Raw genomic sequence first — 17,099 nt, 5'->3', positions numbered from 1 at the left:
TTCTAATATTTTATGAAACTCAAATGAAATCTATGAACCCTATTTCATATCTCCAATGTGAAAAACCCTTGGCAAATATGAATAGAATAGTGATGAACACGGGACACTCCATGCTATTGCAGCTAAGCTATCTAAGTTCATCTACTTAGAAGCTGTTAACACTTTGGTGTATATTCTAAACAGGCGTTCAAGAGTAGCAATCTCTCACAAGAACACCTTTGACAGATTTCATTGGACTTCGTCTTCTATCTCTCACGTTTGAGTCTTTGGATAGTGTGACACTTGATGAAAAGATGGGTAAGCTTGTGCCTAGAATCAAGCTCTTTATATTTGTAGGGTAACCTTTCAAAGCCAAGGCCTACCATTTGTACAATCCTTGTATGAACAAAATCTTGGCTAGGAGAAATATCACGTTTGAGGAGAAGGACATTATGCAGACTCTTGTACCAATAAAGTTCTCTTCCTTCTCATGTTCACCTTCACTTCGAGATATTGTGTTGTCTGAGCCTAGTCTACTTCTAGCTCCCAATCTTTCACAGTCTTCAAATCCACAACCCCTCCTAACAACCCATTACTGCTTTGGTATTAGTAGACCATGCAAATTTTGGGCATCCTTCCAATATATTCCATTCTCATGTTTGCCTTCACTTCCAGATTTTGTGTTGTTTGAGCCTAGTCTACTTCTAGCTCCCAACATTCCTGTACAGTCCTCGATTTAATGACCCCTCCTAACAACTCATTACCTCTTTGGTATCAGCAGACCATGCAACTTTTGGGCATGCTTCCAATATATTCCATTCTAAGCATCCCAAGATGCTTTGTTAGGCTCATGTCTAGAGTCTTATTTATCTTTGTCTTCATGGTAGATAAGTTAGCACTCTTTGTGCGAAAAGGATGGTAGTAGGGTCTAAAGAATCCCGAGTTGTGACTTGATGTGGAGCTTGGACCTTGGTGGATTGCCAAGGATGCAAGGTCATAGTTAGAACTCATAAAGCTGATGGACCTCTCTGTAAATACAAGGCTTGCCTTGTTGTGCCAAGGGTTTCACCAAAAGCATGGTATACATGACGAGCAAACCTTTGCTCCTACAACATGGTTGATGGTATTTTGCCTTTCCTTGCATTTACGTCACATTAAAAATGGCTGATCTATCAGATGGATGCCAAAGGTGCCCTTCTAAATGGTTATTTATATGAAGTATCCATGGATGAACTACCTAGGTTTACTCTTCCAGGCCATGAGTAGGAGGTCTTTCACTTGCAGAATGCTCTTTATGGGCTGAACCAAGCACAAGAATCTTGGTTCAATAGAATGGATGATTTTCTTAGATCTCATTGCTTCCATTCAACCCCTTATGACCCAAATCTCAGTACCAAGTCTACCTCAAAAGGGGATCAGCCATGTGCTTCAGCCTTCTGTACGTGGATGGTCAAATTCTGCAGTAGGCAGGCCACCCTGCTGTTCGCCCAGTCATGTGCCTTGATATGGAATGCTGACATCATCATTAAGTTAGCATACTTGTGTTTTGCTGTTCCTTGGCTGCAAATGCAGCTGCCACCATACATCATCCAGACTGGGGACTGCTACTGCTGAGTCTTGGGACAGTTCAGAGTATGACACTATTGGAGCTGACATCTACATCTGATTCCTTCCTAAGCTCACCTCATCCTTGGCAGTTGAGACACAGTGGTTTGAGGCTCTTATAGCATATTCAGGGTACAACATCATTCATTCATTCATTCATTCATCCTTTGAGTTCTCTTCCACTCGAGTACTGCTGTTCACTTTGTGTTTGTAGTACACGTTGAGTTTCTCTATCTGTGTTCAAGCATTTCTTCATAGAATGCTCTATTAGTGAAATGCAGGGTACAACATCATTCATTCATTCATTCATTCATTCATTCATTCATCTATCCTTTGAGTTCTCTTCAACTTGAGTACTGCTGTTCACTTTGTGTTTGTAGTACACGTTGAGTTTCTCTATCTGTGTTCAAGCATTTCTTCATAGAATGCTCTATTAGTGAATGCAAAGTGTAGGGTGCAGTATTCATTGACTGTGGAATTCACTCTGGTAAAGTGATATTTGTTGATGGTAGTGTGGCCGATAGTTTTTACGATGATTGTGTGCTTAATGTTGTGTTTCACCTTGAAATGTTTTACCTTTGGGCAAGTCCCAAGCAAAATGCCAAGTGAAACAGTCGATTAATACTTACGCGATAGTTTTCTTTATAAACATGCCTTACAATTTACACATTTATACCATGCAAATCCTTCTATGTCAATAAATTATGTCTATCCTAAATACAAAGTGTTAAAAAGCCCTTAAAAAAGCAAGTTTTTTCTAACTTTTTAATTTTTAATTTTTCTAATTTAAAAACCATGTTTCAGCCAACCATTTCATTCATGGCATTTCGCATTTCTGTGAATTGTTTCAGGCATTTCAGGTGTTTCATGTTTCAGTGTCAGCAAAACGCGTTTCACGGTTACAATTGAATGCTACTATGGTCTATACAGATAGACTACTTCCAAGGGAATCAATGACCTGAAGTGTTTCATTGATCTATACATGTTGGTTGAGTGCCTAACAAATTTAGGGTATTAATGTTTCAGGTCAAGACAGCCAAATCTATCATAGTTGAATGTTTATGCATTTGCTTCACGCATGATAAAAACTATGATGTGTCTTCATTGGTGGCTGATAATTGATTGGTGTGTTGACATAGGATAGAGGATGTTGTTTTGCTTTGTGACCTACTCAATAGGGTAAGGGGAGATATTATAAGTCCAAAAGAAGGGTATCTAGGATCAGGTTCTCCACTATGGAGTCTGGTGTGCTGGCCTTGCTTTGAATGCAAAGGAGGCATACTGCATAGGAGCTGGAGTTGGGCAACTATGCTAATCCATGATGAAGAACTAGTCCGTGTGCTCCCCATGTCCCAAAAGGTGTTCCCCATACTTTATACATACATTGGTGTCTTGTTAGGTTTGCTCTAGATTCTCTATATCAATCTGATTCTCCATGGGATCCTGTCTCAAAAAATGGGACCTGTGCACTGGTGCTTGAAGTCTTCAACTAGTAGAATTATCTCCCAGATTGCAACACTTTGTAATATCTGGTCAATGGCATAAATAGGGAGTTACTGGGAGTGACATATCAACAAGCGGCTAGTATGAAGTAGTAGTTGCCCTTGAACTTCTCCATCCTGACTCCTATTACTGAATCTTTGCAACTCTGCATACTCATCTCATCTGACCATGCCATCTGTACTAGCTCCTCTCTGAAGGTCATGGGCACTCCACTTGACCATCTACTACCTCCTGCTGTATGTGGCTGTGGAGGGCAGGAGGAATTTCATGAATGATTTGCACCTCAGACCATTGATTTCCTTCAAAGTAGTGTATGTGTAGACCATACAATATCTCATCTAGAGTCTCTTCAAAAAGGCCTCTTTCTATGTTTGTGCACCGTTGCATCTAGTCTTATACTGCAGGCACACCTCCACGATGATTGTTTTGTCAACTTTGCATGATACACAGTTTCCTTATGTCTCTGGCTTTCAGTATGTGTGGCTAGGTTCACCTTTTGGTAAGAAATTGCTGCCTTGTCTCCAAGCTCCTAGCACTTTAGGACGGGTGCTCTATGCATTGTGGTGTCCTTGTCCACCTCCATGTACACAGGAAATGATCACTTGGCAACCCCATCTTCTCACATAAAGCTGCACAATCATCATTGGCTGGCTCCTTCCTTCTATCGCACCACTCTAGCATGGAAGATGTTATTTTTCTGCTGTTCTCTTCTAGTGCATCGATTACAATGCAAGAGTGGAGGGGCTACCTTAAATCTTTGTTCCTGCTTCTTCTCTGTGTTTCTTAATCACATGTACTGAGGTGGTTGCATTTTTGGCACTTTTTTGCTCTTTTACATGGAGGGTTCGGACCTGTTTCTTGATGTATTCTAACTTATCATAAAAAGTGGTTGAATCTCCCCCTACTAAAGTGTTGTCTGGGGCCTCATTCTCTCATTCTCGCTTTGGAGCATGGCTATTTGGACCTCAATTGGTTCAGAAATACTTGCTTGTTGGCTGATTTTGGCCTCAAATGGGCTGGCCCCTTTCCTTTTACAAGTTCCTGTCATATGGAGATGTGCATTAACTGCATTATCTCATCGTTTGTTTTTTTAGTTTCCTCGTGAGATTTTCCAATGTCCTTGTCATGTATTTTGCATTTTTTTGTTCTTTTTCTTTCACCTGGGAGTGCAGGGTGGTAGGGGCGGGCCTAGTGGGCCTTGCTCATTGACAGCTGACTGTGGATCAAAGTCACCATAGGTAGCATGACAGGCAGGGCATAGGGAGCAGGAATGGCGAATGTTTACATGAGAATGAGAAGATTTCAATGCTGAATCTTTTATTCAGATTCGATATCTTGCAGTGCTGATTTAGATGGGTACCAGTTTAGATCTACATTCTAATAATGGTTTACATCAGTCTTGGTTTTTTAGTGTTGTTACTTTGCTTTCTTACATTTGCTACATAAAGCAGACGGTTTATTTAGATTTTACTTTCAAAAGTGCAATGACATGAGCCAAGGCACAGCAAGAAGATTCTGGGCATTGTCCAGACTATTGGGAGAAGGGAAACCATGTGCACACACCATTATATTGGGTGCTCGTCTCTCTAGCCACATCCTATTGACTTTGCCAGCAGGCATCCTACTGGCCATTTATGCAAAGAGCTGGTCTCTGTAGTTATCTGTTGATTGAGTTCGCTCTATGCTGCCTTCATACAAAAGTTTATTGTGCTCCCTTTATGCTGCAGTTACTTTTTCATCTACTCTATTTTTGATTCCAAACTTCAAAAGCACATTACAGATTTTCTTCCATCTTTCCTAGATTCAAAGCCACAGTCCTGTTGTAAGCTAACCAAATCCTATCCTGGACGGAAGACAATGACAAACAGTAGTTGTAGCATTATAAAGCTAAGGGGCGATATTGTGAAGGAGAAGCTAAGAAGATGTTTAGAGTTTGTGCCATAGCATGTGTATGAAAGAAGGGAAGCTTGTACCTGAAGATGCTATACGATAACATTGTCAATGACCTGATGTTTCCAGAGCCATTTCTGCAAAGAGCTGGTCTCTGCAGTTATCTGTCTATGGAGTGCCCTCTATGCTACCTTCATACAAAAGTCTATTGTGCCCCCTTTACACTGCAGTTACTTTTACACCCACTCTTCTTTTGATCCCAAACTTAAAAAGTGTGTTCCTGATTTTCTTTCATCTTTCCTACATTCAACGTCACAGTCCTGTTGTAAGCCAACCAGATCCTATTATGGACAGAAGACTTTAGCAAACAGTATTTGTAGCATTAAAAAGCTAAAGGGGAATATTGTGAATGCTAACAAAATGTAAGGGAGAAGCTAAGAAGATGTGTAGACTTTGTGCCATATCATCTGTAAGAGAAGGGAAGCTTGTACCTGAAGATGCTATATGATGACATTATCAATGACCTGATGTTTTCAGAGACTAAATGCAAAGAACTGCATCAGATGGATAAATCATTTAAGAAAGGAAACCTTTTTGACCATGGGACTGGTGGAAACAGATCAGAGCTGATAGTGCTGGATGACAGTGATGATCATTCTTTCAAAACTGAAGATAGAAGTGTGGATATGACGGGCTTTGCACAGCGGGACAATGTAGAGTATAAAGAAGTTGCTTCTGCTCGTGTAGAGCAAGGCTTGAATGAATCCATAGAAAACGTTGTTTTTGGAACTGATGTCAAATCAGGATGCCATGAAGGTAGCTCAACTAGTTCAGCATCTGAAACATTGGTAAACAGTACTGAGCCGTCTCTCCATGTTGAAACTGAAAAAGAAACTTGTGCTTTGGGTACTGATATGGAAGCAGAATTTCGTGAAGACTGGCTATTTAGACAGAGAACATCTGAAAGATCAGTAGACACAAATGGGATATCATCTTTTATTGAAACAGGTATTGGAGATGCTCATAAATGTGGGGGGGGAGACTCTATGCTTGAAGTCCAAAGTCAAAGGTCAGAGTTGCTGCAAGACAAAGTGCAGAATGGAATTTTAAAGGACCTTGCACGGCAAAATGGTTTCACTGGTTTCAGAGCTCGTAAGAAGAGGACAATAGATCGGGATTTGTTTGGGACTGTGGAACCTGCTGAGGCTCATTGCTGTTCAGATGGTGGGGATTCATCTATTCAGAACACTTTTCCAAATAGAACGGTGATGGCTTTTCCAAAAATGTGGGATAGTAGTATGTTGTGTGACTTATGCCATAGAGGTCCATCTTTAATGCTGGGTGAGTGGTACTCATGGTGCTGTGGAATGCGACTTTTCAGTTGTGGTTGCTCATCGAAATCACAAGCGTATGTTTCAGCTCTCAGATCTTGTGTCAGCTATGCAACAGGAAATGTTTAGTTGCTGGGATTGTTATAATTGGATCTGGTATGCAGGAAGCTGAAGTCTAAATTATGGTCAAAAAAGATATCAAAGCTTAGAAAGAGTGAAAAGGTCAATTGGAGCGGTGTCGTACACAGGATGTGTGCATTGTGGTCCTGTGAGGTAACTTACTGTTTCATCCAAAGCATGGTTTAAATATGTCCTTATGACTTAATTGATGAGCCTGGATGTTTAATGGCAAAAGAATTTAAATTTTTACTGATGAGAACGGAATGTTCAGTTGTGAAAAAGAAAGTTCATGTTATAGCACGTTTTTCCCCTAAACTGCTTGACAGTCGTTTCTTACATGCTAAGAAGCATACTTGTTGATGACTTGTTGATTGTGAATCTTGAAAGTCGCAGTACAGTAACCTGAAAATTTACCTGCAAGGAATTTCATTATCTCACTCTGCTCTTTCCTCAAGCCAAACAGGTTTTTGAAGGTGAAGGGGACAAGCTTCATGGGGTTTTGGAAGCTGTGAGGCGTGGGAAATCTTTGGTGAGCTCATTTTCTTTGCACTTTCTTCCCTGTTGTTATCCCTTCTGCTTTGTTTCAGAATCTCAAATGAACGAACAAGAATTATGGGGCGGCTGCATGCAGACTTGTGGTGAATGTCGAGAAGTTGGAGCAACATTAGGTTGCCGTGTCAAGACTTGTCGACGTAGTTTTCATTATCCATGTGCAGACAAATTGGCCAGTCAGCTCCGCTGTCGTATGTGGGAAGGTGTTCAGTTTCCAATAGCCTGTCATCAGCACCTATATGTGTCTGAAGAACGCTTGAGTGCAAAATCAAAGCAGCCCGACTTGAAAGAATGGAAGTTTAGAGGTTCTATTGCAAGGAGGAACTTGAACGGGAGGCTTGAAGTTTTATCTAAAGAAGAAAGTAAGAATGTACATCCTCCAGTTATATCTTTTCTAGCATTATTTTGCCTGATGTTTTATTTCTCTTTTGGTATGAGATGTTCTTCTTTAATAATATGTTGCACACTGGTTATAAGACAGTTGAGAGACACAGCTTCTAATGGTGTACTCTATAAAGTGGTAGATGCAGCTGCAATAGGTTTCTTAATTTTGTGGACCTGATTCCCTTGTCTGATACTGTATGACCTTTTTTATAAAGATTATTTTTTTCTTTTTTGGGGTTTTGGGGGGGGGGGGGGGGGGGGGGGGGGGGAAAGAGGAGTTCTGGCTAATTATATTACTCACAAGAATGTTATGGATCATTTCCTGTATGTGGTCTGATTTTGCAGGTTTTGAATAAGTAATAATTCCAAAACTTGTACAGTATTGTACCACTAGTATCAATACTTTTCTTGGAAAGATATGTTAGCTTTTGTTACCATTTTTTTACTTGTGTTTACAATGTACTGACTGAGTCAGCTTTTATTGTGGGAAGTTACGACTGCAGGGCAATGTTTTCTGATCATAAGTTCATTGTAGGTGTCCTTGGTTTGGCACCTTTTTGCAGGAGGGAAGGAAGAGAGGGAAAAGGCATATCAACTCTCAGTTCCTATTCAATGCCAATAGACAATAAGGCTAAGAGTGACCATGAAAGGAAAAAGTCAGAAAATAGTGAGGTGGTGGTTGAATTATCTAGTGATAGTGAAGAGGAAATTGAGGTAAATATATTTAGTTAATAAACACAATAAGAGGACATCAATATAATCATTTCTGTTTCTGATATCAGATTTTGGGTTTCATTCTTATAATTGAATGTGAAAAAGCCATTTATAATTAAAAAATATGCCCTATGCTTTTTGATTAAATGTGACATGAACTGGCAATACACAAATTTGCGAGGTGGATCAGATGGAGGACATTTCTGAAGAATTCCCTCTGCGTAATTGCAAGTCCAGGTACAAATTTTGGGGTCTTTGTGCCGAATATCTGTTTGTGGTCCAGAAAAAATTTGGTGATGCTGTAAACATAATGCCTCAGAGCAGTTGACTGGTCAGTGGTAACATTAAGTCTTGGTCAATCAATTGATACTTTTTCAAATGATTTCCCCCAATCAAAAAACACACATGGTTTTCCTTTTTCAGGCCGCTATCTCCACATAGACACATTGCTTTAAAGGTCACAACAAGGCTGTAGATTGCTTGTAACGGTTGATTCTCTTGTAGATTGTGTTGCTATCTTCATTACAAATCATGGCATTTTTTGCTTGGAGAACGAGTTCTGACTTAGTCATATGCATACTTCTATCTAAGAAAGACTATACAATAGCCTTATCTTGCAGTTTAACTTGGCTGATTGCACCACCAGAAATCGTCCATGTTTCCTTGCAGTTGGACTCGGCTGATTTCATAGGCAGACACCATTATTTAAACTTGGAAATTACTGTTTTTATTCTGCACCGAGTAGCACCAATTCTTTGCCAAACTCTTGAGCTTAGCATTGGGCCACAGAGAGGAACCATCTCGCTTGGAAGAGGTTCCCTTGATAGGCTGTTGGTCGTAATTACAGTGCATGGGTGGTTTAATTTGATCTTCCAGAGAATATTTAGGGACAAAGGCTTTCAAAGCATTAGTTAAGCTAGATTATGACAAAGGGAGTGTCTCAGGATTTTGAGATGGGACACAGATACTTGTCAGACTTGGATCGGTCTTTTCTCTATAGGGGAGATTCTTCTTAGGATGATTCCTAATAATAGGGAGAGGCTATTCACCTTCACTATTGAGGAGGGTCGCTTCTTGACAGGGAAGATTCTTCTGAGTAGGGAGAGGATCTCCACCTTTACTATGGAGGGGGATGGCTAGCTCTGGAGTGGACCTGGACCTGATAGAGTATATAAAATGATCTTGACATAGAATTTGTCAGGAGGTGGAGAGTGTCTATTTGCTGGTTTGAAGCATAATTGCAGACATTGGCATTTATAATGTTGAGAAAGTCTTTGAAGATTACAGAAAACTGAACTGACATAGAGATAACGGGGTCCATAAGGCCGAAATGGACACCAGTCTAGTCATATGTCACCAGTGCACGAGTCCTTGTGGTCAAGTAAGATCAGAGGAACACAAGTGCCAAACATGACATTACATAGTTGATTGAGCATCTGCACATCTTTTTTTCTTTTTGTTGGCCGAGGTGTGAAGTAATTGTGTGATTTATTGATAGAGAATGAAATATAATGTGAGAATTAATCAGTGCACAATGACACTCAATCACAAAATGAGAGGCCATGTAATAATGACTGAAGGAGAATACAACGCTCAAGGCAACTACAATGAATAATGCCACACTTATGTGCTAGTGATGCACAAATGATAAAACCCAACCCTAAATGACTTAACCGTCATATAAAATCCTAATTGAAACCCTAACCCCGGTGTCACTTAGGTCTAGGACAGTAGAGGCAATAACTATGTTTAATGACACTTAAAATGCATAGGGAGCCCAAAACATGGATCAAACAGTATCAATGCATAGCCATGAGGTGGCCTGTAAATTCCTGTCCATGGAATGGGTGGATTGATCTAGGAAAGATGATAAAATCCTAGAAGAGATAATATATGTTGTCATGTTGCACATGTTCATCTTGATGGATATAGCAACCTATGGCAATACAATGAATTGCAAATCATGTTTTTAAAAGGAATCAAATGTAGAGGTAGCCAAAAATCATGAAACTTTGATGGAGGAATAGCCTTTAGAAAAAGATATATCAAAATGTCTTTTGAAAAACCAGCCCAATCTAGATCCATGACTCCATACATAGGTGAAGAAACAGCCCTTAAGAAAAGGTTTAAATCCTTGGTATCCTTGAGGTATGTGAAGACACTCTTTATTGTTTGCCAATGATTCACAAAGGGCTGTCAATGATGATGCTTGATTGGGCACCTATCAAAGTACCAAGTAGTAGTCACATTAGTGAGAGAGAAACAAGTATCATGAATAGAAGGATTATAGTGACATTGAATGAAAAAGATAGAATCGTATATTGAGTATAGTTCATGGTCTTGAGTGTGGTAGCAAGACCAAATAGTTCCTTCTCTGATGCAATGTGCTTTCGATATTCAATTATGTCATGCCCCATTTTTTGGCAGTAATTGCACCTCTTGGGTTTGTTGGATGTACCTTTTGAAGGGTTGGAAGTGGATAGACAAGCATGGAAGGAGGTCTCCAATGTAAAAGGTGTGGACGTAGAAACATGATTAGCATTAAAGTTTGCTTAGTTTTGACCAGCAAGCTTGTTTTTTACCTCAGGTTTGCCCTTTCCATGATGATGATTGATGGAAAAGGCTTGTTTGGTCGCTAATGGAGTATTGTGGTTGAGATAGCTTTGTTCTTTCTACAACAAAAGAGATACAAGTTGGTCGAAAGTATAGGTAACTTGGTTGCCCATAGGTATTAGCTGCAAAGTAGTTGCAAAGAATTGATAGGATTCAAGTAGACCATTCAAAGTAATAGAACCAAACTGATTATCTGGCACTATTTCATCAATAATTAATCATTAATCTCAAAGACTTTTTATACTAGTGAGATAGATATCCATATTCCCTCTTCCTTCCATGAGAACATTTTTCAATTGCTTATGCAAGTAAGCGGCTTGGCTTCATTCCACACTTGATACAAATAAGGAAATTAATCCCATGCATCCTTCGTTGTTTTGCACAATCAGATGTGTAGAAAGACATCTCTCTTCACTAATAGGGTGATTGAGGCATGCACTTTGGCATCTTGACCATTCCATTGGATTTGTGCCTTTGCTCAGTGCCATTCACAATATTTTGGAGATTATTTGCAACAAGAATATGTGGCATTATATATGCCCACATAGAATAATTGGCGCCATTGAGCTTATCCTTAATGCCAAGCATGCCCACCAACAAGTCATTTTTATTATTGTGGCCATGAGTGCAAATTAAATTGGTTATTTTCAAATGAAGAGAGAGAAGATAAATCCTTCAAGCCTTTTTCTCCTGTTGTTTTCCCACCAAGGAGAGAGGAAAATATGTTAAAAATAATAATTTTGTGAAATAACATGTTACATAAACAAGATGGTGTCACAATATGTTAGCCAACAACCGTTTAAGGTCTCACACTTATTTGCAATGGCTACATGGGAGATGGTTGCAAGCAATAATGGTGGAGGTAAGTGGCTCTAATACTAGTATTGGCCTAGGTGTGGAGTAATTGCATGATTAGTTGATGAAAAATGAGAGGTAATGTGAGAATTAATCAATACACACAATGATACTTTGTCACAAAATGAGAGGTGATGTATCAATGACTGAAGGAGAGTGCGATGCTCAAGGCAACTACAATGAATAATACCACACTTTGTGCTAGTGACACACAACGTGCCTTTTCATAATAAAACCTAACCCTAAATAGCTTAACCATCATATGAAACCCAAACTAAAACTCTAATCCTAGTGCTAGTTAGGGTTTAGGACCCTAGGGGAAACGATTGCATTTTATGATAGCTTAAATGCGTAGGGGGGTTGAAACATGGATCTAAGGGCATCAATGTGTAGCTCATGAGATGGCCTATAGTTTTCTCATTCCCAAATAACAAAAGTTACATATATCAATTGCAAAGAATGGATTTCTCAAGGAAGAGTTGTTGTTGATGATGGTTAATGAATCGAGGAAAACCAATTAAAAAAGTCTCCCATGAGTGTCGACATACTCTTTATATTTCAAACATGCAAGTAGAGAGCAATTAGTCGAGAAACACAATTGCTTCAGAACACTAATATGATTCTCTCATAGGATTATCTTGTTTGAGATTCAAATGCATTCTCTACCTTTCTTTGTTTAACAAAAAAGGATTTTAAGTAGCTTTTGAGAAAGAGTAATGTATTTTATTGTAGTGTACCATTAAAAATCTTAAGGCACTAGTAGTACTGTATTTTATTGTACCCTACCATATCGTAGTCTTTGTACTTAAAAACCATGTTGCTAGGGATTGCACAATCTTTCATTGACCACTACATTATGGAATGAGAGAACACTGAGAAGAAGGGGAAAATGACAAGCATACATTGCTAGACAACATCCCTCTTCTTGTGTAGATAGCTCTTAAATGCTTTGGGATGTTCAAGGAGGGGAAAACAAAAATGAGCAAATGGTCCCAATTTCTATTTATTCTTGGTTTTGGTTTTAACTTAATTAAATGAAAATTAATTCACTTTAGGACCTAAGCATTTAGTCACACTATGGGTTCATCAAGCACATATAATGCACCTACATGTGAGCATGTTCCTTGGTTACTATGAAACCATGTGCACATATAGGGATCATGTGTGCTTTTGTTCTGTGAGATGAAGGCAGGATTGAAGCTCAACACAGAAAACAATAGACAGTATGAGAGTGAAGCACGACACCCAATGCAATAGACTAAAAGAGTGTAAGTTGAAAGTACAAGGTATAACCCTTAAACCTTAGGGTTGTAGGGGGTGTTCACACCTGAACATGGTAAGTGCCCGTAAGTATGTGTCATAAGCACATATGAAATAATACCATAAGTCTGGGGGAAAAAACCTCTCCTACCGAGAGTAAAAAGTGCACTAGTGTCCTACTGATCACCGACACTTCTATGTGAGCGTAGGCGTAAGTGAGGCGTGAGTGAAATACCCAACAAACCCCCCTGCAGTGAAGGGTGATTAAGAGTACAAGGATCATCCGCCACCAAAGGAGATTAAATTTAAAGCATTGCCAAATGCTTCAAATTTGTCATAAAGAAGAGCTTTGGTGAATATGTCTGCCACATTATTAGTGGTAGGACAATAGACAAGGCTGATATCACTTGCATGTAACCTCTCTTTGACAAAGTGATAATGTATCTCAATGTGTTTTGTGCGTGCATGAAACACTGGGTTTTGTGCCACTGCAATGGCACATTGACTGTCAGTGAACAAAGGAGTAGGCTCCGTAATAGATACATCCAGATCAAATAGCAAAGGTCTAATCCATACGCATTCAACTGTGGTAGTAAAAGCTGCCTTGTATTAAGCTTCACATGACGATGTGGCAACAGTGGACTGTTTCTTACTAAGCCAAGATATGTAAGATGAGCCAAGAAAGAAACGATTGCCACTAGTGGAGTGACATGAATCATAATCGCCAACCCAATCAGGATCACTGTAAGCATGTAAGTGCAGTGGTCCCCCCTTGGCATAAAGCAATCCAAGAGATCTAGTACCCTGTAAGTAACGGAAGACACACTTAACAGCTTGCCAATGTGACATGCGTGGCTCAAGGTTGTCCACGTCCGACGGACGGGTGGGGTCAACCCATCCGACCCATCTTGTCCCGTCCGTTGCGTCCGGTCCTGTCCGGTCGGCTCGCTGTGATCTCGTCCGCGACTGCATGCTGCCATGACTATTACGTAGCACGCGGGCCCTGACTCTTGTATGCATGGGTCTTGCGGCCAATAAAGTTTTAAACGGTCACTTCTTTGACTGTTTTTAGGCCCATTTTTTTTCTTTCTTACCTTTCTTTTCTTCTTTCTTCCACCTTTGCAAATTAGAAGGGGAAGCCACACTAGGCCTTGGTATTCTCGATGATGCCTATGAAGATTGTCGTTGGAAATACTTGCCATTGAAGCAACGCAAATGCCTTTCAAGGGCAAGTGAGGAGGTGATCTCTCCCAATCATGAGATCTTGGATGCGGAAAATGATCCCTCTCCAACTGTCTCAGTTTCCTCCATTGAAGGGGCCTCTTCTATCCCATCTAGAAAAAGTCATTCTAGTGGTGCACCTATGCCCAAGAGACAAGCCACTCTTGCCCAAGCAAAAGGGCAAGTTTCCGGTCCTCTCTCCTTTCTTAAGGAGAGGCAAAGGCAAGCGGAAATAGAGATCGTATGCACCATAATTGAGTTCAATCTCTCTTTCTACATTCTCAAAGTGGATCGATGGAAGCAGATGGTGAAAGCCATTGCCGCCGTTGGTCCATGCGAGGGATGGTACGGTGTCACGTACAATGACATGTGTACCAAGAAACTTAATGAGGAGAGAGAGAGGATTGATAAGTCCCTTGAGCCCGTGTGTCCTGGTTGGGCGATGTATGGATGCTCTATCCTATCCGATGGATGGAGTGATCGAAAAAAAAGGGGGCGTCTCTTACCCACTTGGCACATACTTCCTACGAGCGGTGGATGCGTGCATAAGGGGAAGGAGAACCACGGGCTCATTCATATATTGGCACATACGGCAAGCCATAATTGAAGTAATACTTCTAAATTCATTATTTTGTAATCTCTTCTTTTAACCTTCCAAATTTATTCTAATTTCGTCGTCTATAATCTTGTAGGTTGGGCCGCAAAATGTGGTGTAAGTTGTCACGGACAACGCCTCAAATTGTGCATCTATGGGGCGAAAACTTGAGGTCGAGTTTCCGTCCATAGTATGGATACCATGTGCTGCACATTGTCTAGATCTTCTTATGGAAGGTATAGGCAAGTTGGAGTGGGTGGCGAGGATTGTCAACGATGCTTGGACAATCGTTGGCTTTGTCAACTCCAAGGTCCGAGTTCTTGCGATATATCGCTCATACTTGGACTTGGAGTTAAAGAACCCCACGAAGACTCGGTTTGCAGCCATGTGGCTTCTCGTCGAGCATCTCTATGATGTTCACAACAAGCTACAAAAAACGGTTGTGTTAGATGAGTTTAAGGAATGGCTTAATGGAGAGTTCACATCAAGCCAAGTGGAAGCAAAGGCCGTTCAAAGGCTTTGAAAGGAGGAATTTTGAATGGATTTGAGGGGCATTATTATTGCGGTCACTCCCATCTACAAGGTGCTTCGCATGACGGACATGGAGGGAAACTACTATTGGCCTCCTCTATCATCTTATGGTGGATGCGATGGAGGAGATACAATCATCGACCATCTTGGATGGGGAGACCTCTTCTTCATGGTATTGTTTTTATTTTTATTTTTTTTCAATGATTCATGCTTCTATTTAGTTTTAGAATCTATATTTCTTATTGTCTCACACTTTCTTTTCAAATTTCACCTTTAAATCTCTCTCTAAATCTCTATCATCTTACACATATTGTAGTGATATCTTGGATACTACCTCTAAAAGAGACGACCTTCTCTTTTTGACAAAGAAAAGATGGGAGTGGATGAAGGGATCCATACATGGGATTGCGACACTCTTGCATCTCGCCTTAAAAAAACCCTCTCTCTTCATGGATGCCAATGTCCTTGCCGATCGTGACATCTTTCTTCCAAAGGCTTTGGCGGAAGAGCACCATGGTGCCTTCCTCCAAGAGCTCATTAATTATAGTGATCAAAGGGGCATTGCTTTCGCATCCACCATTTGTTGGAAGTGGGAATCGTTGGTGAAGCCTCTTTTTTGGTGGGAGTCATTTGGCTATCAATTGTCTCACCTTCAAAGAGTGGCCTTACGTATTCTTGTAGAGGTTTGAAAATCTCCTCTTTTTTCATTTAATTCTAGTTAAACTTACTTTTTCTTCACATGGTTTAGGATTGTTGGTCGGGTGCATGTAAGAGGAATTGGTTCGCCTATTTCCTTATGCACACCAAAATTCGTAACAAGCTTAAGACACGACAATTCGAGCGACTAATTTATTGTCGCTCCAATTTACGCATGCTACGCAATATGCATGAGATGTCTATGGCAAGACATGCATCATATACCTAATTTTTATACTTTTTAGTTCATAACTTTATTAATAGATTATGAAATATATTTAAAGAAGCTTCATTTGTTTAATCTAAGTTCTTCATTCTTTAAATGTATAGATAAACGTGGATTCACTCAAGCTCTCCGCTAGTACACTTAAAAGTGTGACTCACGAGAGAGAGTTGGAGGAGTAAATCTATAGGGAGCTTTACTTGGAGCTCGAGGAGATAGATCGGCGGGTCTCTCGCACTCGTGCACGGTATACCCGTGTTGTTATTCACCCTTGCGTCGGTAGCAATGGAACTTCCACTTCGGCATCCACATCGGTTGCTTGTGATGCTTGTGGGGCCCTTAGATGCTACAAGAGGCGTGGGAGTGGCTCGAGAAGAACTTCTAGGTTGGCCTAGGAAGACGTATCTATCACTACCTCTCACCTAGAGCATAGGGAGCCCGAGTATCATGACGAGGGAAATGCCATTAGTGAGGGTGATTTTGTTGAGGAGGGTGATGGCTCCTCAAGCGGTGACAAGAATGCTTCCACCTTCGATGCCGAGAGTGATATGAGCACCTAGAGTAATCATGTATCTTGATTCGGATTGAGCCGTGGATGATGGATTTTATCTCAATTCATTTTTGTACACTTTTTGTATGAGATTGCACATCTGGCTCATAATAAAGTTGTTGGTTTCATTATTCATGCTACATAGTACACTCTCGAGTCTTGTTTCAACTCTCTTTTGCACTTTTGACTTGAATCTCTAAGTTTATGTTTTAACTTGTAAGTCCAAACACTAAGCATAGACTTAAAATTATATGTATTTTTTCTTTCATTGGACGTAACATCGGATGCAGATCCAAGATTTATTAGTCCAATTAGTACCGTACTAGCATCGAACTGTACTAATCGGACATCATCGAACGTGACAACCTTGGGGTGGTTGATGCATATATCTGCTCAAGGCTGAAACTGCAAAGTATATGTCGGGCCTAGTGTTTGCATAGGTAAATAAGACATCCAACTGTTGGAGCATATGTGTGT

At 40.3% G+C, this 17,099-nt stretch overlaps 1 protein-coding gene and 1 pseudogene across 7 annotated transcripts in view; both read left to right on the top strand.

The window, feature by feature from the left end:
• Window positions 1–17,099, top strand: part of LOC148026705 (uncharacterized) — a 224,645-nt gene that overhangs the window by 122,763 nt on the left and 84,783 nt on the right. For 6 of the 7 annotated variants that reach the window (XM_087691190.1, XM_087691187.1, XM_087691191.1 and 3 more), the window contains 6 exons: window positions 5,515–6,385; window positions 6,473–6,581; window positions 6,892–6,957; window positions 7,060–7,342; window positions 7,900–8,078; window positions 8,260–8,315. In XM_087691190.1, coding sequence (XP_087547316.1) covers window positions 5,515–6,385; window positions 6,473–6,581; window positions 6,892–6,957; window positions 7,060–7,342; window positions 7,900–8,078; window positions 8,260–8,315 — 1,564 coding nt within the window. The remainder of the gene's footprint in view (window positions 1–5,514; window positions 6,386–6,472; window positions 6,582–6,891; window positions 6,958–7,059; window positions 7,343–7,899; window positions 8,079–8,259; window positions 8,316–17,099) is intronic. The other variant, XM_087691188.1, reaches the window with a different exon arrangement.
• On the top strand, window positions 13,887–16,069 carry LOC148026706 (uncharacterized; annotated as a pseudogene).

Source organism: Lygodium microphyllum, chromosome 13, assembly GCF_053477565.2.
Source record: "Lygodium microphyllum isolate KBCC chromosome 13, Lygodium_microphyllum_v1.1.10, whole genome shotgun sequence".
In the NCBI taxonomy this organism is placed as follows: Eukaryota; Viridiplantae; Streptophyta; class Polypodiopsida; order Schizaeales; family Lygodiaceae; genus Lygodium; species Lygodium microphyllum.
This window is presented reverse-complemented; position numbering and strand designations above follow the sequence as displayed.